The 23,977-nt window shown below is 34.8% G+C and overlaps 2 protein-coding genes across 2 annotated transcripts; one reads left to right on the top strand and one right to left on the bottom strand.

Annotated features, from left to right (window-relative positions):
• Positions 1-6,732: 6,732 nt before the first annotated feature.
• On the top strand, positions 6,733-15,221 carry LOC111483126 (2-C-methyl-D-erythritol 4-phosphate cytidylyltransferase, chloroplastic). Its single transcript, XM_023129265.1, has 12 exons — positions 6,733-6,911; positions 7,172-7,248; positions 7,376-7,447; positions 7,530-7,585; positions 8,552-8,631; positions 8,730-8,812; positions 9,153-9,230; positions 9,999-10,067; positions 12,160-12,228; positions 12,327-12,373; positions 14,696-14,786; positions 14,913-15,221. Exons 1-12 carry the CDS (start codon positions 6,773-6,775, stop codon positions 14,967-14,969), a joined length of 918 nt encoding a protein of 305 aa, XP_022985033.1. The 5' UTR covers positions 6,733-6,772; the 3' UTR covers positions 14,970-15,221.
• Positions 15,222-16,458: 1,237 nt separating this feature from the next.
• Positions 16,459-23,026, bottom strand: LOC111482675 (protein STICHEL-like). The gene is made up of 6 exons (XM_023128575.1): positions 20,373-23,026; positions 20,052-20,271; positions 18,944-19,426; positions 17,483-18,194; positions 16,869-16,950; positions 16,459-16,768 (listed from the first exon to the last, which is right to left on the bottom strand). The coding sequence occupies exons 1-6, from the start codon at positions 22,473-22,475 to the stop codon at positions 16,673-16,675; spliced, it is 3,696 nt and encodes a 1,231-aa protein (XP_022984343.1). The 5' UTR covers positions 22,476-23,026; the 3' UTR covers positions 16,459-16,672.
• Positions 23,027-23,977: the final 951 nt, after the last annotated feature.

Raw genomic sequence — 23,977 nt, 5'->3', positions numbered from 1 at the left:
TTTTTAAATTAAAATATTTTTTATATTAAGAGGCTCGAATCTTTGGCATATAATACATGCCTTTAATTAGTTAAATTAATAATTAAATTATTTTTAGTTATATATATTATTAATATGAATATTAATAGATTATTTTTTTACATATTTTATACGCATATAAAATATATTGAATATAACAACCCACCTAATTAATTTGTCAAATAAGTCAAACAATTAAATTAAATTAAATGGTCCTTAAAAAAAAAAAGCAAAAGGTCTCTTAAAATAATTATATGACCACCTACCCACCGGCCTTTGTTTACGTCGGACTATCATAGTGGAAATTATTTAAATGCCCCGCTTTATTTATATTTATTTATTTATTTATTTTTAAGAGAATAAAAAAAATGTGTTCAAAATAATAATGTGATCAACCACCCAGCCGCCTTTGTTGGCTTATTTTAAATATGTATTACTTTCATAACAGATACTGAAGGCCTATTTTTGGTATATAATTAAAATACGTTTTTGGTTGTCACTATGGAAATTTTAGTGCAATAGACTTTGACATTTCTCACATGTTCGTATGGGCACTGATATCTCGATTACTGTATTAAAGTTTTAGAAGTGAGTGTGAGATGTAGATCACACCCGAAATCGAAATTGACATAAAATAACAAGTTCCACTGAATCTTATTGTTTTCTCTTGTTTCGAACTCTAGTTTTGACTGTGGTGGCGACAAGGTGACAACTGATGTCAACAGTTTAGTGCATGTGATAGCAACACATTGGATGATGGAGGCGAGTGATGTTGCAGGCATGTAGTGATATGGTAGTGTGTGGGGCATGTGGTGTCACGACCATACTAAGAAGAGAGTAGTTGTAACTCCTGCGTGCAAACAAAACAAGGCGGTGACACAGAAGTGACGCCCAATTGACCACATGAGGGTTGAGGCAACACAAGTGTCATGATGTGACTAGAGATTGTCCATGGGGACGTGGAGGTATTTTCCATCCCAATCCTGCCACCTATTTCATTCTCATCCCTGCAAAATTTTTCATTTATTTTTGTGGGGATAGAGTTCCTTGCAAGTAATGTTTATTAAAAAATGGAGAAAAAGTGTTCCCCAATCCTCCCCATTTCCTGTCGGGGAATCCCCTCCCGGGTAAAATATTTAATACGAAACACCCATTTAGAGCCCACGATGTTTGTGTTGGCAAGGTGAGGAACCAAAGTTCAAGTATCATTTTGTTGTAACGCTCGAATTTCTTCATCCATGGCAGCAACCCAAGTAGGATTCTTAGCAGTAGATTTGAATCCTTTTGGCTCAGTGGATGCAAGAAGAGCATAAAGAAGTCCATATGAGCCCAAAATACCAAGATTTGCTGGATGACGAGTCTTGAATATACCAGCTTTGGCTCGTGTGATCATAGGATGAGTGCCCAAAGAAGAGGAATCAACAGTAGGTTCAATAGAGGTCGAATTAGAAGTCGAGGGTGGCAAAGTGGAACCTGCAAGAGAAGTATCAACCTGCACAGACTCATCCACAAGGTCAGAACAAATATCACACGGGGATGAACTAGATCGAGGAATGTGTGATGATGAAGTGGTAAGGGGATAAATCAATATGATAAAAATGTGGTTCCAAGAAATTTGAAATAGGAATAGAGGAAAGAGGTTGGGCCCGGGACTAGGGATAACAAGAAAGTGAGTTTCATCAAATTGAGCATAACAGGTGATATATAGTTTAGTGGTGATGGGATCAAGACAGCAGAACCCTTTATGAGTAGGATTATAACCCAAAAAAATACAAGGAATGTTGCGGGGAGAAAACTTGTTAGGCATATAATCACGCAAATAAGGATAAACATAACAACCAAAGGGATGAAAATTGTCTTAATATGGAGTGTAGCCATAAAAGAGTTCAAAGGGTGACTTACCTCCAAGAAGTGGAGTAGGCAACCGGTTGATAATATAAGCTGCAGTGCTGAAGGCGTCAACCCAAAAACGTGGAGAAAGATGAGGGTGAAAGAGAAGGGCCAAGCCAATCTCAGTCACGTGACGATGTTTTCTCTCAACACGACCATTTTGAGCAGGTGTATATGGACAAGAGAGTTGATAGTGGATGCCAAAATTACGTAAATGAGTTTTGAAACAAGTGCTAGTAAATTCGGTACCTCCATCGCTTTGAAATACCTTGATACGAGAAAAATATTGATTTTCCACAAATTTTTGAAATTGAAGAAAAATATCAAAGAAATCATATTTAAATTTTGAAGGGTAAAGTCAAGTGAATCGAGAATAATCATCAATAAAAATAACATAATAAAGAAAACCTGAATTTGATTTGAAGGGAGAAGGACCCCAAAGATCACAATGAATATGATTTAACACATGAGACGACCTACGTTCATTGCGGGAATAAGACAATCGATGACTTTTCACAAGCTGACAAGCATTACATAATGATGAAAAAGATAATAAAGACATAAGAGAAATATGACCTTTTCTATTTAAAAAAGAAATAACATAATGATTTACATGATCCTGACGAGCATGTCATAAATCATATGAATCACGTAAAGATTTGTTTCTAAGAATTGAAATAAAGCAGAGTTGCCGCACTCCAACACATATAGCCCTCCTTCTCTTTTACCGGTAGCCACCACATTTCCTGTTTGACGATTCTGGATAGTAATAAGATTATTAGTAAATATAACGGAGAGAGGAAAATCAAACGTTAATTTACTTATGGAAAGAAGATTTTTAGTGAGACGAGGGACAACCAAGACATCTAAGAAGTGAATATTTGGAACACGAGAAAAAGTACCAGTATGGATAATGGGTAGGGATGCACCGTTTCCTACGATCACAGAGTCCTTACCCGTGTAATTTTTAGACTGATTCAAAATAGATGGGTCGACAATCATATGGGTTGAAGCTCTAGTGTCTAGAAACCAGTTAGCAATATCGGGTCCAGTAATAGAACATGATGTGTTAAAGGCTTCATCAAGGTGAGCATGAAAAGAATCAAGTTGAACATACCGTTGGTTGCACCAGTCAGCATAATGGCCCTCTTTGCGGCATATTTGGTAGTGAGGTGGTCGACGACCCTGACCTGAGTGGGTTCGTCCTCGATTGGAAGAGTTGTTTTTGTGGGAATAAGAACGACCTCGCTGGTTGCTAAACGAAGCAGGGTGGCTTCCATGGGTGCAACCACGATTAGTGGCTGTGAATGCGGTAGGAGTGGAGTTAGAGGACTCAAGGGAGCACTGGAACAACTCAAAACTTACAGCTTTAGAGACTAAATCTGCAAAACAGGAGACAGGGGTGAGAGCCGTCTGAGCAATAGAAAAAACTGAAAATTCGGTGCCAAGTCCACGAAGGAACTAGTGCACTTTATCAATGTCCTCGACGGGTCTGCCAATGGCATGAAGTTGGTCACAAATTGTTTTGAAGGCACGGGCATACTTAGCAACAGGTTTGGTGCCACGTTTCATCAGCTGCAAGTCATCCTTGAGTCTCAGTTCACGAGCTTTCGAATGATGGTTGAACGTAGTTTCCAACGCAAGCCAAATATCACGTGCAGTAGAGAGGCCAACGACAACAACCATAGCTTCCTTGGTGAGAGAGGAGAGCAGGAGACAGAGAAGTCGTTGATCAACTGCTCTCCACGCCAAATATTTGGGGTTGAGTTTTGAGGAGGTTTTTGGTTCAAAGCGAGGTGGTGCTGACTTTGACTCTCAAGGAGAGTGAGAAGTTGACTTTTTGAAAGAAGATAATTGGAGGAAAAGTTGGATGGTAATCATATGTATTAGAGTATTGAAAGAAAGAAGATGATTAGAGGATTTGGAAGCTATAGAGAAGAAAAGATCAGAGTTGTTAAACCGAAAGAGCTCTGATACCATGTAAATGTTTGCTGAATCCCCCACACTTAAATGGTGGTGAGAGTTCTCTTATTTAGAGTCATTTACGGAACACAGAAATATGTTAAATTACCAATAATATTGAAATAACAGTAAAGAATAATAAATGAATATAATGTATTTGTCTTTAATAAAAGTGCAAATATAGTAAGTTGTAATGATATTTACATTATAATGAACGGTGAACTATCCTTAATAGGACATCTCTAGGACGGCGGTGCATCATCTAACGCATAAAAAAAAATGCATTGAAGTCGAGATGATGTATTAGCAAGATGGAGGCAACAACCTTTATAGTATGAGTTGAGTAGTCCAAATTAGTTGGATTATCGAATCGTATGAACACTCCTAATGCCGACCTCTAAAGCTCAAATCAAAAGGCTATCTAAACATGGTTAAATCGTTTATGAACGTGTTTTCAATCAAGAAATCAAATATTCAAATTCTCCGACCCAACATATAGTTAAACGAAAATTTTAACTCATGAATTTTAGCGGATACGTATTAAAGTTTGAAATAAAATCACGAGATTTTTTAGTATAAGGACCCACAAAATAAATTTTAAAATATGCTAGTGATTATGTAAGCAAAATGCATATTTTTTTCCTTTTTCTTTTCCTTATTAACATTGTTTATGACGTGGGCCATAAAAATAGAGCATATTATATATTGTGTAATATTGTATTTTACATTAAGATTTTAATTTAAATAACAATATAATACCTAATGCATTTTTAAAATAAAGTTATAGGATGAAAAAAAAGTTATTTTTTTAATTAAAATTTGGGATAAAAGTAAAAATATTGATGTTGCAATTTTTATCTTAAATTTTGCTAATTAGCCCTCTAATTTTAACTAAAGGTCCACAATTAATTATTTAATTTTTTAATAATAATTTTGTTGATTTTAATTACAATTTAACCTTACGAGTGAATGAATAAAAATTGATAAATTAAAAATTTAATTAATTGTAAATTTATAAGCTCTTATTACTAGCTCAAATAACATTGAAAGGAACGATTGAGTTGAAAAAGAATTTGATGCATTAAAATTAAAATTAATATATTGGATAGATTTAAATAAAATATTATATTTAAATATGTTCGCATTTAATTTATTTACTAACATGTTTCAACTAAATTTATAATTATTAATAATACATTAAAACTAATTGAGATAACAATGCTAATATATTAAATAATTATATTATTATTAACCTAATAAATTATTTACTTAGATTATTAATTAAAATTTCTCGAATTAATAGTGTAGTAAAATTATAGAAGTGTAGTTAAAATTTTTAATTAAAAATATTATCTGATAATTTAAAATTAATTACTTTATACCAATTTCTTTATGTATACACTATTCTTAAAAAGGTTTGTAATTGACAACAATTAATTAATAATTTACCTTTTACAAATATTAAAAAAATAAAGAAAGATAATTAATTATTTTAAAATGGCCATTATTTGTGTTTAGAGGTGATGATTGGTTTGTAAACATTTTCCCATTTTCTTCCTTTCTTTTTTAACTTAAGTTTCATTTATTTAAAAATTACATTATAAAATCATGGCAGATTTTTTTTTTTTTAATTTATAATTAATCGTGAATATATTTAAAAATAGATAAATTATATTAAAAATTATTCTAATAATTTTACTTAATAAATCTAAGTAAGTAACGAAAAAATAATAATTAATGTAAAATTGTTGGAATATTTTTTATTTACATCAAATTATGTGTGTGACATTTATGCTCGTTGAGTTAACCATTTTCCATGTATCAATTTATGTATAGTTAAGAGCCTAAGCAGTTAAATTTATATGTCATGAGTATTACAACCCAATTTTCAAATTTTCAAATTTTAGACCGTGACTAAAAAGATGAAGAAAGCAAATAAAATAAAATATAAAAAATGGAGTGAAATTAAAATGGAATTAAAAGTTAATAACACCATAATTAAATATAAAATAAATATAATTACAATAGAATGGTGTTCAAATTAAAAATAAAAATAAATTGGGTTTGAAATAGGGGTGTACATAATTCTAATTGAGTTAAACTATTTTTTTTTTGGACAAAATTAAAAAGTTCAGTTCGTAACCCAACCCAACCCTCTATTTTGGATTGGTTTGAGTTGGAGTGGTTAAAAAAATATATTTTTTAAAAAATGTATTTAAATTTATTTACTTTCAAACTAGTGAAAATGCTGATAGAAAATTTCTTTCAAAATAATTGAAATATATGTATAAATTATAATTAATAAACCTTAAAACACATGTCAAATTCGGTGTGAGTGTTTTAAATTAGAACAAAGTACTACTAGCAAATCCATCATTAATGCAAACTTGTTAGTATATTTTATATATTTTTATTTGGATTGGATCAACTCGAGGATTTTGTCCCATGAACTCGAAATTGAATCGAGTCAGTTCAGGTTCAGAAAAATGAACCCAAACCAATCCAACTCAACCCAACCCTTATGGTTCGGGTTGGGTTGGTCCGGGTTGTCGGGTTGAACTACACCCCTAATTTGAGAGAGAAATTCTATATATATATATATTATTTTGATATGAACCAACCTTTAATAAAAATTTTATTTGATTTGAAAATGGATGAATATAATTTAAGGAAAATATTAATCAAACAATTTTTCTGAAAAAATTGAAAAATAATTAAAAATAAGGGACAAAAACAAAACATAAATAAGTTACCAAAGTATTAAAAGGAAAAAAAAAAAGAAAAAAAAAAAACAGATAATTAGGGGTAATTTTGTAATTGTGTTCCCTTTTTAATTTCCTGTAATATGGAGAATATTTTTCACGCTTGGTTTTCTCGGTCAAGCGTGGATAGAGAAAGAGAGATGGCAACTGTAAGCAATTTTCCTCGACTGAATTGCAGCTTCACATTTTCTTCTTCTTCCAAGGAATTCCCAAGCAAACAGCGGACAGTTCCGGCTATAATCCGGCCATCGATTTCTCATTCCAGCCTCCATTTTGCAGGTCAGTCCAAGCTAGTTTTCGTTTGTTGCATTGTGTTTGGCTCCTAAGAAATTTGGTCATGTTTGGATTTTGAAGTGCATGTAAGTCGAGAGGAATTTTTTTTACTTGTATTGGAAATGATCGAAGGGAGTGGACAATGCTTCCGGTTTATTGGCTATTCATTGAATGTTTTCTCTGTTTTCTGAAGCGATTTAGTAGTTTATATATTATTGTGACGATAATTTTTATGGTTTGGATATTTTCTTTTCGGATTTCCCCAGGCGTTCAGTTTAATTTTAATCGAAATGAGAAGTTTGTGAAATCGGTGATCAAATGCAGCGCTGCTGAAGTTGGGGATGTAAGTTAGACAGATTCCTGTTGCTAAATTGTACAGGGGGTGGTTTACTTTCTTACACTTGTACTATTTCTTGTTCTTGTTCTTGTTCGTTCGGTGTTCTTAAATTTTCTCTTTTAACAATCTTCAGGGGCCTGAGTTTGTGAAAGAAAAAAGTGTTTCTGTTGTTTTGTTGGCTGGAGGCAAGGGAAAAAGGATGGGTGTGAGTTTCTAATTATTTAATCATTTGACTACTTGTATATTGATGTGCATGCAATAAATGTTTGGAATCTCTGTGCAATTAGGCAAGCATGCCAAAGCAGTATCTTCCACTTCTAGGTCAACCAATTGCGTTGTACAGGTAAAATATAAATTAAAATGTCCTTGTTCAGTTTTTCACAGTTCCATGTGGACAATTTTAGCTTGCATATTCGTATGGATTTGAAGAAGTTAAAGCTTCCTAATGATTTGTGGTCTGTTTCTGGTCTAGGTGCAACATTTTTCTGTATGTCCGTAGCAAGGAGAGGCTTTACTTGAAATTAATCAATCAAATAACTATTTGGCCTGAGACATTCCTAATTTTTTAGAGAACATTATGCATCCAAAAATTATCAGATGGATCCCAATCAATATATTCTTTAGGCAAGCATGCCAAAAAAAAAAAAAAAAAAAAAAAAAAAAAAAAGAAAAAAAGAAAAAAAGAAAAAAGTCATATGTATCTGCCTAAGGTAAGATATAAAGAGATGTGCTTGCAGTCTAAGTAGTTGTTTGAGGCTATCAGTTTCAAATCACATGTACGATTGGTCTCAATGCTCATTTTATGGTTAATTTTGATTAGTTCTGCATTTTTTGTGAATTACCAAACGGAATACAAGGATTGTGCACACCTATTTGCTGGCATGGTTAGCCTTCCACAGCTGGGCTGAATGGTGTTTTTGCAATCCCTGTTTCAAGCTTTACTTAGCCATACCTTTTTAAAAAAGGCAACAATCCTCTTGATAAATGCAATGCTTGCTATTTTGTCGAAGGTGTGGCTTAAAAGAATAGAAGGTTTGTCCATGATGTGAAGAAATGTTTAGAGGAGCCTAGGTTTTCCTTCATTTTTTAAATTAAGGGTTTTCCTGTCAAGGAAAATACAGAACTCACATAAACATCTCATTTGACAGTTTCTGATTTTGACCTGATTCATACTTGCATACTTGGTTTTTCTAAGGGCAGTTATCCAGTGACGCTCTCCTAAGCCTTGATAGCTAGCTTCTGCGAACCTTTAATTTATTATGACACATCTTTTGAAGCTTATAAGCACTTAAATGGTGACTTAATGCAGCTTGTACACTTTCTCACGTATGATTGAGGTTAAAGAAATCGTCGTGGTTTGCGATCCTTCTTATCGGGATATTTTTGAAGGTTTTTTAGTTTTTTTCTTTCTTTTTATCTCTCACCAAATGCCTCCAAATTTGTATTCCAGCTCATGCATTAATTAATTTATTTTTTCCTGCTCTTAGATGTCAAAGAGAAGATTGATATTCAACTCAAGTTCACACTTCCAGGAAAGGAGAGACAAGATTCTGTGTACAGTGGCCTTCAGGTCAGGTGGACGCTCATAATTTTCTGTTTTGTTTTCCTGGTGGTGATGACAAGCATGATTTATTAACAAAAGGAATTAGAAGGCATGGAGACTCTCGCAAAACAGCCAAAGGATGTATAAAAACACTTTCCAGTTTACAGCAAAGGAAGGAATATAATATAATAGAAATTATATTAAAAACTGCACATACACTTGGATCATGCAGATTCTTGATGTTTGATGTGATATGTCATTAGATTTTCCGGGATGAATTCACTTTTTTTTTTATAATGTTGTGCCTCATGCTGTTTCTTTTTTCTCCCATTATCTTATAGCTTTTTGCTACCATTTGTATTCACAGGCAATTGATTCGAACGCAGAGCTTGTGTGCATCCATGATTCTGCCAGACCTCTTGTATTAGAAGGAGATATTCAAAAGGTTGCTTTCTCATTCTTATTAATCACCTGGAACATGTACTTTTTTTGTTGCTTGTCATATATGTCAAAATTATAATTTAATGATAAATGATTTCGAGATTTTGGTATGGCCAGCAAAATATTAACAGAAGAATTTTTCAGGAGGAATGAAGGGTGTGGATAAAGTTTTTTGGTTTCTACCCCTTTTGGAACTTCTTTATTGAGTTCTTCCCATAAATAGTTCTTCTTGATAGGTTTAGGAAACCAAAAGGACTTCATGTGGGGTGGGGATAACCTAAAGGCCATAGGAACGAGACGACCAATGCTGGTTGCTGCATGTGAGGAATCTTACTGCAAAAAGTTCTATGATAATTTTCCTTCCATCATCGCTTCCAATTCATAAAAGACTGTTCGTTTTCTCAGTTTCTCAATTTAAAAAAACTACTGTTTATGTTGCTGATAGAAAATGGAATGGTCTGAAAGTCATTAAAAACATAATTTCTCATGTGAAGTCATTTGATTTAATTGTATCAAATATTTGAGATGTAAACGTTAACATGAGCATGTCGGAATAAAGAAAATTTGGGATAGGCAGTGCTTGACATACATACATACATAATTAGGAATATTGGACTTCATGTAGAATATGTACAAATTCGGCAAATTTTACCGTTATGTTCTATTCTGTCTGTGAGTATATCAGGACTTTTATTGCAACGCTCTCTCTTAAACCTTATGAACTTAACCTAGATTAGGCTCATTTAATGATATATTGTTTCTTTACTTCTAGGTTTTCAAAGATGCTAGGTTGAATGGGGCTGCTGTGCTTGGGGTTCCTGTTAAAGCTACAATAAAAGAGGTATATGTTGGGACTTATTCTATCATTATCATTCCCCTTTGGATGCCTTTGGTTTCTTTTATTTTCTAGAAGTTGTCTAACATAGGTATGTTAAATGAAAAACCAAGGGCTATGCTTTACTAATCAGCTTTACTTTCACGAAAGTTGGTTTCACATTCGAAAAAGAAGAATGCATTTAATTCTCATTTCAAAGGCTTGTTTTAAAACGTTACCAAACCAACCACCATCGGTTATCCTAGAATTTAATATCTTAGGACTGAAGTTTCTTGGCAACTAAATGTAGCTGGCTCAGATGGTTATCCCGTGAGATTAATTGAGGTATGTGAAAGTTGGCTTGGATACTCTCTCCATTGGTATGAGTCATTTTGGGGAAGCCCAAAGCAAAGTCATGAGAGCTTATGCTCAAAGTGGACAATATCATACCATTGTGGAGAGTTGTGTTCATCTAACACTCCCAACCTACTCAGTTGAACTGATTTATTTGATTTTATAAGTTGCCAACTTCTCTATTGCTTTGGCTGAACTTTTACTGAACTTGGTCAGTAAAAGTATTATCCATCTGCATACCTTCTGGCTTGCTTTTTGCCTGGTAGATTCTTCTGTTACCTGGTACCTCCTCTCCGCCTACCTCGCTATCAATCCACGTCCTGTCAATTATCCTTGCCACTCTGTTTTGTTTTTCTTTAACTCAGAGATGCCATCACCCTTTTTTCTCTGTCTTGGTCCAGTTCAATCCGGAGGGAAAAAAATTAAAGCCCACCCTCACCTTTTTCTACCATGTCCTCACCCTCAAAACTATTTTGAATAATGCATTCATCCATGTATATTTTCTTATTTGTTCACTCCCATAATTTCTTAAATATTTTCATATTTTCTTTATCCTACCGTGCCTTCACCCTCAAATCCTTCAAATTTAACGTTTTCTTTTTGTGGGAACTTAATCATACAAGCTTAAACACTTATGGTACTACATAGATGTCTCTCTGGCTTATCATCTATCCTGGATGGCGTTCCCTCTGCAGAAATGATGCTGAAACACAAAGCCATGTCTTTCATGATTGTTCATACGCTAAAAAATTTAGGGACCTCGCTCCTACCTTTAATTGGATAGTGGTGCTTCCTATGAACCTCAACCTTCTTGTTTCCCATACATTAACTGGACTTCCCTTCAAAAGTCACAAAAAGATTTATTCCACACTATTTCATCATTCCTTCAGCAATTTTGGCTTGAAAGGAACAACATAATTTTTTAATGATAAAGACATACTCGAACTTTACTCTATGATGGACAATTTGAGATTTTGTTGAAAATCTTTATTTTTTGTTCCTTGGAGTAAAGATGTCTCCCCATTCAACATTATAGTTTGAATTCTCAATTAGCCAATGGAAGGATTTTTTAAACTTGGTTCTGGGGCCTGGTTCTCCTGCCCGGCTCCCCATTTCTTTTGTAATTTCATTCTATTAAGGGTCATTGATCTTTCCTTAATTATTTGTCTTACTGCATGGGCTTATATTAGATTTTATGGGGCATATCTCAGAAGTATAGGTTGCTTCGGGACTATGATGATATAAGAACCTCTTCAAAGTGGTACTCAAAAAAGAAAAAAAAAAAAAAACTCTTAGAAGTTATCTTTCTACAATTTTAATTTTCTACATTTTACATTGACGAAGCCTCTTGAATTTCTAACATTTTGCTTTATTACGCTGTCACTTTGTTAAAGCAATAATGTGCATTTAGATTTTTTAATATTTTATTTTATTTTTAATGACATACAATTTCATTGATATTTGAAATTTACAAAAGGGATGTGTTATCTATGATACTTACAAAAAAAAATTCCCAATTTACAAGGAGGGAGGTATGACTATAAGAAGCAAAAATATTAGACAAAAATTTTGACTCCGAAAAAAAGAATTTTGTCACCCATATTCTTTATTCCAAAAAAAAAAGTAGACTAATTTCAGATAGGCCAATCCTGTTGCTACTCACACGGCAGTAAATATATAGATACGTCATTTATTCGTATTGCGAGTATTTCAATTGTGTAACAATTTGTTGCCGTTTCTTAACAATTCTCCAATTATTTTTCAGGCGGATGATGATCGTTATGTCCAAAGAACCTTGGACAGGAAAACTCTTTGGGAAATGCAAACTCCGCAGGTTTGCTGACAATTTGCATATATGACGTGCTATCTTTTGTGGAATCTGTTAGGATTTAACACATGCAGATTAATTTAGCATTTCATCGCTCTTTACAGGTTATTGAGCCTGAGTTGCTTAGGAAAGGGTTTGAGCTTGTGAACAGGTATTTATTTATTTTTCATTTATTTTCTCGCCTTATCTATAAGGAAACACGACAGCCACACTTTCTAGTACTGGACTAGTTGAGAGACATGGTCGGAAGGAGAGCTAATAAAATATTTTGAGTGCCGCAAGACATGGTCCTCACTCACATTCATCCTAGGAAAATTCCTAGGTCACCCGACATAGAATTGTTCCAAGTAAAGCACACTTAACCATGAAGTTCCTAGGATTGAGCCACCGAAAAGGAAGGTGCACTTTGTTGGTAGTAACTTTCCTTTCGTTTTAAGTTTTTCTTAGTCATCCTATCCTTAGGATCGCTTTCATTCAGATGTGATCTCAATTCATTCATGCACCGCTCTTTTATTCGGGTTTCACATGCCCACCAGCCATGTATGTTATCTTTACCGACTCATTGCTTCTTAAGAGTGAAGACTAAACCTGGAATCTAAACTACAAAGAATTGTAAAGAAACTTAGATCTTTACGAAAGGAAAGCAAAAATGCTCTTTTTACTACATTTTCCAAGTTTCCCCTACAAAGATAACAAACATGGTTTTATATAGCCTCAAAATGAAACCCTTAACCTTACCTGAGACATGTCAAGAGTTTGTAACCTTAATACTTTTTGACCATAATTAGTCACTATGTAAATGTAACCTAAAAATAAATAAAAAGTCTTAAAACTTAAAATACATTAATAAAACACAAAAAAATCTAAATTTTAATCATCTATCATAAATTTGTAACTATATTCTTTTAATCATCTATCATAAATTTGTAGCTATCTAAGAATAAATGAAGCACATTTGAAGTTGAAGTATCTTGAAGCCTTATTGTATAAATTAGACTTGATTCTTCTTAATGTGAAATTGATTGTAACTTGAGTTCAATTTTAATATAACTTGGCTTTATCTTATGGTAATTTGAACAACATTCTTCACAACTTCCCTCGAGTTCATATTGTATAATTGAGATTTCTTGGTTCATATCCAGAAGGCTGGTTGTAACGGTCCAGGCCCATTGCTAGCCGATATTGTCCTCTTTGGGCTTTCCCTTTCGGGCTTCTCCTCAAGGTTTTTTAAAACACATATGCTAGGGAGAGGTTTCCACCCTTATAAAAGGTGTTTCGTTTTCTTTTCCAACCAATGTGTGATGGTTGTATCCTCATATTGGATTATGAAAAAGCTTATGACAAAGTGGACATGTGTTTACCTTGATGGGTGCTTGATAAAAAAAGGCTTCACTAAGTGGTGGAGAAACTGGTTTTGGGGTTGCTTGTCCATTGCAAACTTCTCGGTTATAATAAATGGGAGACGAGAGGTAAAATTGAGGCTAAAAGAGAGTTGAGACAAAGGGATTCTCTCTCCCTTCTTAGTTAATTCAATACTTCTGCCAGCGTAGAATCCTCGAAGACTTTTTCGTTGAAAGGAATGATATTGAAATTTCTCCTCTCCGATATGCTAGTAATACAATAATTTTTGTCCAAATCAGGCTATTTTTTGTGAAAACTGTTGGGCCTTAATAACTTTGTTTCTCCATGCTTCTGTCTCTCTTAATCTAGCTAAGACTGCTATTATCAACGTTAATGTTGAGAACGAGGTGCTGAATGGTATGCTAAAAGTTTTGGTTGCAAGATTGATACTTTTTCTTTCTATTATTTGGGCTTCCCTGGGGCTTTAGAAAGAAGTCTGTGCTCGAAAATTTTACTAGAAGAATTGAGAAATTAGAGCAAGATTTGAAGGAAGATCCCCTAAGATTCGAGAAAGAAAGCAATAAAGATCACCTTTTGACTTTATTGGAGTTGGTTGTTAAGGGAACTTACCAGAAGTATCACGTTTAGAAAGGTTTATTGTTCCTATTGGCATATTAGCATACCTACTGACCCCAGGCAAACCTTCCTCTCAAGACCTAGGCACAACCTTCCACTTAGCTAAATGAGGTGGGAGGTCCGTTTATCAACAATCCATGTGAATGAAGTCTATATCTAAAGAATAGACATGTTGTGTCTCTTAGGAACCACGACTTTCCACAATGGTATGATATTGTCCACTTTGAGCATAAGCTCTCATGCTTTGCTTTTGCTTTCCCTAAGAGGCCTAATACCAATGGAGATGTATTCCTTACGTATAAACCCGTGATCAACCCCTTAACTAGCCGATGTGGGACACCTCTCACAACCATCCTCAAAAGTGTCAATATTTCATTGATAAAGCTACATAGTAGTATAATTCAAAGTCATATAGGAGTCTAATTCGAAGTCTTTGTACATAGCGATCTACTAATATATGTTTTTATGAACGAACGTGCTACCCATTTTCCATCAGTAACGGCTTGGAAGTAACAGATGACGTTTCCATTGTGGAGCACTTGAAACATCCCGTGCTCATAACTGAAGGGTCTTATACCAATATCAAGGTATTCAATAAGAAAGAATCTTATCATACATTTAGGAACCATCCATTTGATTTGAATTTCTTATATAGAGAAAGTAAAGTTTGTTATCCAGAACTGTCCGGTAATAAAAGAGCTGCCTCTTTGCAGGTAACAACACCTGATGATTTATTACTTGCAGAGAGAATATTGAATTTGAGTTCGTGAAAGTCTTCTTCAGGGGTCTAAATAACTATTATCCTGACCTCTAAATAATCAAAATACCTTATTATTTTCTCCCCATTTCTGAAGTAGAAATGATGTAATTCAATATTCAATTATGTCATAATGTGAATGAGCATGATGTCGGCTTCTGAAATAAAAGTTCGAGCATGAATGGTTGTGTTGACGAGGTAGAGGCGAAGCTAGATGGAATGAGTATCCAAAAAATCTTGTTTCTTCGATTTGTATTGTGTTAAATTACATGTTTAATCTCTTCGAACTTTTGGATTTGTATCGAGTTCAAAACTTTATACATTTTATAAGTTTTGAACTTTAGAGTTTGTATCTATTTGATCTCTGAATTTTAAAATTTTTTTAATATAACTTTAAACTTTGGAAGTGTCTAATAAATTTTTAATTAGAACATTTTTTAAAACCAAATTGGATAGTGACCCATTAGAAAAAAATTATATTTTAATTTTTTTAAAATTTAAGAATTTATTAGACATTTTGATTCAAAAAAATATTTAATAGACTTTTAAACTTCTAATTGGGTCTGTAAACGGGTTCTCAATATTAAAAACAAAATAATTTAACTAAACCATAAAAAGTTTTAAATATGTCAAAAATACCTGGACATATTTAAATATTTATTAATTTTTTTAAAAACTTGATAATTTATTAAACACATAATTAAACAATTTAAATTAAATTTATAATTTATTATTAATACGGATGTATATATATATATATACAGATATATATATATATATACAGATATATATATATATATATTATTACGACCTATTTTTTCTTTTTCATGGTTAAAATTTTTCTTGCTCAGTCATATTTATTACAAAATCCATTATTATTATTATTGTTATTATTTTGTAAAAACATATTTGATGTTTGGCAGTTGCGACATCTCTGTCCAAATGATTGCTTCCTCAAAGTTCAATAAATGCCTTGTCTTTTTCTTTTTCTTTTTTTTCAAATGCAATTTATTAAAAAAAAAAAAAAAAAAAAAAGCTTTAAAAACACCTTCAGAAAATGGCCTGAAAAAAAATCTAAGATGGCAGATTTGTTATTCCATAAGGACAAATTTTCTTCTGCTTCTTGTCAGTTGTGTGAAAGATTTCACATGGCTTCGGATAGAAAATAAAATAAAATAAAATAAATAAAATCTACCATTTTTTCAAATAAAATAAAATATTTAGAAATTTTTGTTAAATATTTTCCCCCCAAAAGATGTTTCATTATTTTCCATTTAAAAGGTCAAATTTTTATTATACCTCATTTTTATTTGACCTTTTAAATCGAAATTCTAGAATTACTTTTTGTTTAATTAGAATTTAAATAGAAAATGACCTTTTTTAGCAATAAGTGTAAAAAAAAAGAAAAAAAAAAAGTATTTCTAGAATTTCTATTTTTAATTAAACAACAAGAGTATATATATTCTATTAAGATAGTGAAATTTCAGTTTAAATTGTAGTTGAGAACTAAAGCTTCCCCCAATTAGGCATATTCCAATATTCATTACTAAGCATTTATTGGTTCAATTAAATCAGGATGAGGCCTTATAGTATGCATCATAACTTCACCCAATACATTAATGAGAGCTTTACATTAACCACTTCTGCCTTCCATCCATGACCATATAAAAGAATGGTACCAAAAAACACAGACAAAATCAGCATCACACTCATGTTTTATCTACTAAATCGGCTCCCTGAGTTCCTCGACTTCCCACACTCCCCAAACAGTGAAAATCTTCCATTTCGAGATCGAACATGGTTTGTTCTTACCTGTTCATCACCAACAGAACACACATTCATCTATGACTTACCAACTTAAATCACAAATCAAATGTTGAAAAGAAAAGGGTAAGTGGATTATGAAAACTACCTTTCCCCTTTTATGGGGTTTGCTGTTATTCCAGCAGAACAATCCGCTGCAACCACCAGCTGCTGAACTTGACTCGTATCCCCTGTGTTTAAAACAATTAGGGGCATATATCTTGTTAAAATGAAGAGTCGGTGATCATTTAGGATGAACTTTGATGACGATCCCATGCAAATATGCATGAGTACCATAGTTTACATTGTTCATGTAACCGTCCTAACTCACCGCTACAGATATTGTCCTCTTTGGGCTTTCCCTTTCGGGTTTCCCCTCAAGGTTTTTAAAATGCGTTTACTAGGGAGAGGTTTCCGCACCCTTATAAAGAATGCTTTGTTCCCCTCTCCAACCGATGCGGGATATCACAATCTTTGTAGCAGTCCAAGCCGACCGCTAGCAGATATTGTTCTCTTTGGGCTTTTCCTTTTGTCTCCCTCGAGGTTTTTAAAATGCGTCCGCTAGAGGAGAGGTTTCCACACTCATAGAAAGAATGTTTTGTTCTCCTCTCCAACCGATGAGGTATCTCACAGTTCATCATATACTCTTAGTCTGTGATAAAAAAGTATTGAAATTCAAGGTAGGAAAACCTCATAATTCTACAATAAACTAGAGAAACTCACAGGTTATCCTTGTTTGAATTTGCCACCATGCTGCCATCGTGCAGTATACTTGGGGAGATGGCATAGCGGTCTACCAGCCTGCCAACCTGCTCCTTCTGGGCAATTATATCATCACTAACCTTCAGTACTTTAAGTTCACGGTTTAATTCATCTTCCCATTTCAGCGAGGAGTCCCCTGTTGAATTCATTTCTTCCATTTGATCTTTATAGTATGAACCATCTTGAGGCAGGACTTGATTCTTCTCAGGTTTCAAACGACTCAAAGATCCAGGAGTGCCTTTTTCCATGGCCTGTAACCAGGCAGTTTCCAACCTTTGTTCACGAATAATTGATTCGATTCTCTGCATTGGGATCTCTTGTCTCCCATCCCTTGAACCATCTTTTTGGTTGTTGCTTTCGGTTTGCAGCTGCGACGAATCAGAGACTGATTGATATGTTGCATCCAGCATCAAAGAGCTGTTAGAATAGCCCTCCATTTCATTAAGATTGACAGCTTTCCTTTCTTTATTGACCGGTTTGGGTTCTACACCTTCGGACAACTTGGCTGCAGCCATACCATTAATAGAAGTCCCACCATCTGGTAACAAAATGATCCTAACCTCTACATTGCATCTAAGAACCATCTCCATAGAATTTGTGATACTGCTCAAAAATCTTTCAGCCCTGGATTTGATATCTGCATCCTCAAAGGCAACGTAAGCTATAAGGGTACCTGCAAGCAGAAGAAATTCAGCAGTGATTTAAAGAAACAAGATAGAGAATAAACATAGTACGTTAAAAGCCAAGTTTTCAGAAAGCGCTCAAGCTTAAGCTTTTAGTTCTAGCAGTATAGCAGCAGTACTTAAAACTGCCTATCAAGTGAAAGAAAGAAAGGGTCCAATTCCAGAAGACAGCAGATAATAAACAAAGGGCCATGTCCAGGTCGATGAAATCCCAGACAAACTTCGGCCCGTATCAATAAAATAAACTTTCAGCCTTTAAAAGTGCACTTTTCTCAAATGTTAACTCTGCGAGTCTAACAGTCCAACCCCACTGTTAGTAGATATTGCCCGCTTTGACACGTTATGTATCGCCGTCATCTCCACGGTTTTAAAACGTGTTTGCTAGGGAGAGGTTTCCACACCCTTATAAGGAATGTTTCATTCTCCTCTCCATCTTATGTGAGATCTCACAATCTACCCCCCTTCGGGACTAGCATCCTTGCTGACATACTGCCTAGTGACGGGCTCTGATAACATTTGTAATAATCCGAACTCATCGCTAGCAGATATTGTCCGCTTTGGCCTGATACGTATCGTTGTCAGCCTCACGGTTTTAAAACGTGTTTGCTAGGGAGAGGTTTCCACACCCTTATAAGGAACGTTTCGTTCCCTTCTCCAACTGATGTGAGATCTCACACCAAGACCTCGAATTCACATAGAAAATTGGCATAATTTCAAAGGCTTAGTATCTGGTCGTTACCTTCAGATTCTGAGATGGATAGAAGCTTTCCATGAGCATACATTAGCTGCCTCAATGTCTTTGAGTGGCATCTTTCAATACAATGCACCCAGATGCTATCCAACTTTTCTGAGTTCTTGCATCTATAAATCATATTTCTAAGAGTTGCATCTTCACGTGAAAATGACACGTCTTTACCTTCAATGGACTGTTTATGTGTGGACGATGCAGGCGAACCTAGCTTTGGAGGCATAAGTTGAGCCAATGACATTTGTTTGTAGGCACTTTTCCCATTTGAGGTGCTTGATGGATCACCATCAGTTGTCTTGCAGCTCTGTCTTCTACTGCTGCCTGTCTGAGTGAAATCTGGATACGTTATGGAACCAAGTTGCAACAGCGTTGCTGTGAACCAGGTCGAACGCTCACTGGAAACTCTCAACTGCTTCTCAGCTTCTGAAAGAAACTTCAGAGCATGCTTTAATCTTTCCACTTCTGTTTCGCTCACTGAAGGAAGGCCCAAAGATACAACGTCAAAATTTTAAAAAAATGAAGCAATCTCCACAACATCTGTAATACCTATTTACTAGATCAATATTAACAAGAGGGAAATTTGATGGGACATCATCAACGTTCCAAAAAGAGCTGGTTACAAAAATTCTTACTATTATTGTGAATCAGCACAATTGGATAATAACAAAAGAATTGATTGCTAGTATGACACTGGCAAGAGGCTGAAAGCTAAATAAGCAATCTTCAGTATCTGGAAGAAACGGAAATTCACGTTGAAAACTGACCATCCATTGGCCTGAAAATGGTGGGACAACCCAAAAAGTAGGAGTGTAACAGCCCAAGCCCACCGCTAGCAGATATTGTCTTGTTTGGGCTTTCCCTTTTTGGCTCCCCATCCTGGTTTTTAAAACGCGTCTGCTAGGGAGAGGTTTCCACACCCTTATAAAGAATGTTTTGTTCCCCTCTCCAACCGATGTGGGATCTCACAAGGAGCCTTATGTACAAGCTTTACCACCCGTGACATCAAAACACTGGACATCATACAATTCTGATTTAACATCAGAAAATGGTGCAAAAGATAGAGGGCTATGAGTTATAAATTAAAGGGATTCATACTCACAACTGCGTCCACCAGAGATTGAGGCGCTATCCTTAGTATCAATAATGTTGTAAGTTCCAGCAATAATGTCCATAATCAGGCTGGCAAGTTGAGACATCAAAACTAGCGGATCAACCCCAGAGTCCATCAGCTCTCTTGCTCTTTTAACTGTCTCGGCAGTGTTTGATGACATTGCTAATGCTAAAAGCTCAAGCAATTTTTCATCCGAAACAATGCCAACCTATGAGAGAAGAAAACACGAAGCAATCTTTTAAATAATAGAACGAATCAAACCGACCAGGTAACATGAAAGCGAAAGCAAAGAAGCGGGATTGAGCTCACCAGTTCATTAACCAGAGATGTCGTTATCCTTTTCCCTAACAAACTCAACTGTTCCAACGTAGTTTCGGCATCTCTAAGGGAACCATCAGCATTCATAGCTATCAAATCCAATGCATCCAAATCAACATCAAGGTTCTCATCTGCAGAGATTCTTTTCAGTCTTTCCACCATGTCACAATCTTTTATTTTGTTAAATATGTACTTCTGACACCTTGATTGAATGGTACGAGGTACACTGTCAAGATCAGTAGTTATAAATATGAAGACAACGCGTTGGGGGGGTTCTTCAAATAGTTTGAGAAATGTGAGCCATGCCTTAGAGGGCAACAAATGACATTCGTCAATGAGAAAAACTTTGTATCTGAAGAACACAGAAGATGGTCCAGATGATAGCTTTTTTAATTGGTATCTAATTCTATCCATTCCCTTCCTATTTGTTCCATCCACTTCCAAGAGATCCTTTTGTTTGCCAGACATGAAATCAATGCATTCTCTGCAGTACCCACATGGCTTATTTTCCTCGGGGGCTAAACAGCTCAATGCAGCAGCGAAAATTCTTGCTGCTGTTGTTTTTCCAGTACCTCTTGGACCTTGGAAAAGATAAACAGGAGCAATCCGACCCCTTGAGATAGCGTTTATAAGTGACTGCACCACGATATTCTGACCTATCAATTCATTAAAGAACATCGGCCTATACTTCTGACTGAAACTTCTTGTACTCTCTGGTGTACCTCCCCCCTCTACTTCCCCATTTAAAGCAACAATCTCTAGCCCTTCGTGGCTCCTACAACTAGACGACCATCTCCGTCCATCTAATCGACTCAGGGCCTCCAAATCAAGCTCCCCAAAGTTAGTAGAGAGTTCATCATCACTCCTCCCAGTTCCAATTGAGGAACCACCTCTTCCATCTGCACTGTTGGTAAGCAATGGGAGGACCCCTCGAGCACTTCCTGAAGCAAGTCTTCGCTTACTCGAATTCATCGATTTGCGCCTAGAATATATAGAATGACTACCAAACAAAATGCTACTTCCCTTCCTTCTCAAGGTATCAGAAAGTGAAGGAGAGCAACAACTTCCACAAATTCCTCTATGCTTTGGGGTTCTCTTTGACCAATAGCAAGGAATACCACATCCCTGACGACCAGGAAAATCTAATGGATCATCAACTTCATCATCCGCATCATTAATCGAAGCCGTGGTGCCATCCCAAGACCCAACAGTACTTGGATTTCGATTAACATACCTATTATAAGAACTAGTAGACAATGCTGGGGTGCTGTAAGAATAAGAAGAATCCTCTTTTCGACTGTTTCTCAATAACTTAGAAGATGGGTGGAGACTTTTGTGCTTCAGCTTCAACAGTAAAGGAGACGCCGGAGAATATCGTCTGAAGTCCTCTGAATTAGAGTAATCTTCGGTGTCATCGGACTGCTCGATCGAGTCATCCTGGCTGAAATTAATAGACAACGAAGGATGGCCCTCGAGCAATTTCCTACCAAGAATAGGACCCTTTTGTAGATGTCTAGACAAAACATCTAAATGGGAAGCATGCTTCTTACTCTTCTTCTTGAATGCAGAAGCCCGTTTGGCCGATGGTCTGCTGTATGACACAAGATTTGCATCAGCGCACTTGAAGACCATTGAAGAACAGAGATCTCCCAAGTAGGTATCGCTCTTCGAGTCGCCTCCATTTCGAGCATCACTCAAGCTATCATCAATACTGATCCCCGGAACTGAATGCGACTCATCATTAGCATCGCCGTTGCCATCACGATCTTCGTTCTGAAAGGTTGAACTCTTTGCGCTTGATGATTTATGGCTCTTCCAGTTGTAGAGGTATATCTTCTTGTCCTTGGGAGTCCGATTTTCGTTTCGGGGAGGAACAATGGCGTCCAAGTTCTTGTTCAAAGAAGAAGAAGCTCCGGCCGCTGCCACAGCGGCAGTTGCAGTTACGGCATCCATTACAGATCTAGATGAGTTAAGCGGGGACTTCCAAGACGATGTAGTACCGGGATCCCTCAAAACACGAGCAGCCTTCCGGATTTGAGTAAGCTCCTTTTTCAAGTGGAGCTTACTAGGATCAGAAACTCGAACTTCCGCCATTATCACTCAGCTTGTAGAACTCAAAACACCGATTAGCAACAGAACGAACTCGAAACCATTTACAAATGCATGATCACATCCACATTTCCATTTCATCAATCAAACATGTTAACAAGTAGTAATAACAACAACAGAAGAACAAAATCACACAAAATGCTCACACAGTATTCATATCATACAAGAACATGAATACGATCAGCAGCCAAAACAGAGATCTGACAGAGACAAGAACAGAGAGAGAGAGATAGAGGAAGGAAAAAATGCAGCTCTGATTTTAGGGCTCCAAAATGAGCTTGTGAGTACGATTTTGAGAGAGAACAGGAAAAGAAAATTGAAGAAATTGAAGAAATCGAAGAAATCGAAGAAGGAAACTCCCTCCAAACAGGGTGCGGTTGATTGGTTCCTCGCACTCTCTCTCCAACAATGGCTGCTTGATTTGTGATTTCAGCTAAAAATGGAGTCAATAAAGAACACTGCCATTACCCTTTTTCCTTTGCCATCCGCCATTGATTTTGATTGATACAAAAAGGAGCAAGGTGACCAGCTCCCTTACTAAAAAGCGAACCTCCAAACTTAGCTAAAAAAAGTGAAGCTTCAATATTTTTTAGAATTTCATAATTAAATGTTATTCAAATTTATTTAATTTGTACTTTTAATTAATTTTTTTGTATTTTTTATTATTGGTATTTTAAATATATATATATATATATTAGTTTTTAACCCATTTAAAAAAAAATTATATTTAACTAAAAAATTATGATATTGGTCTGGTCTTTAAATGGTGATGCATGTCCAATTCAATTAATAAATGGGCCGATAGAGTCGACGTCGGATTGTATTTGAGTTGAACATATCCCGACCTTTATACTTGTTGATGAGGCTAAATTTCATTATTTTTGTTCTTTTATTATTAAAAAATTTCAAAATTTAGCTATTTATTGGATGAAATTTACTCGACTATGAAGTAGACTTCATCCGTTCACTTTGAATATAACTCAGCTAGCTAAGCTATTATAACCTCGACTTAAAAGCTAAATGCTCGGGTTTTTATTAAAATAAGTATATTAACCATATTTTAGAATAGTTGAAGGGTTAAAAGGTAAATAAATTTTCTCCAATAAAAAATATAATAATTGATTTTATTTATTAACAAGTTGGAATAATTCATTTTTATTTCTATATTTTTTTTATTTTAAAAAATAAATTTATATATATATATATATTTTTTTTTTTGATTGTGACAGAACTCTTTTAATTCCTAATTATTATTTGATAAACTACTTTATCATAATTAATATACCCACTCCAATAATTTATACCTTATATTGACTTATTTCAATTATCTCAAAAAAGAATGTCTACATAAATAATATTAATATTAATAATAATTACAATAATAGGTTATTATGTACCAAATATTGCATATTATTGATTTTTTTTTTTTTTTTGGTGAACTTTTAACCGTTAGAAATAGGTGACAGCAAAAAAAAAAAAAAAAAAAA

Source organism: Cucurbita maxima, unplaced genomic scaffold (genome assembly GCF_002738345.1).
Source record: "Cucurbita maxima cultivar Rimu unplaced genomic scaffold, Cmax_1.0 Cma_Scf00008, whole genome shotgun sequence".
Classification (NCBI taxonomy): domain Eukaryota; kingdom Viridiplantae; phylum Streptophyta; class Magnoliopsida; order Cucurbitales; family Cucurbitaceae; genus Cucurbita; species Cucurbita maxima.
The sequence above is the reverse complement of the archived record's forward strand: the minus strand, read 5'-3'. Positions and strand labels throughout refer to the sequence as shown.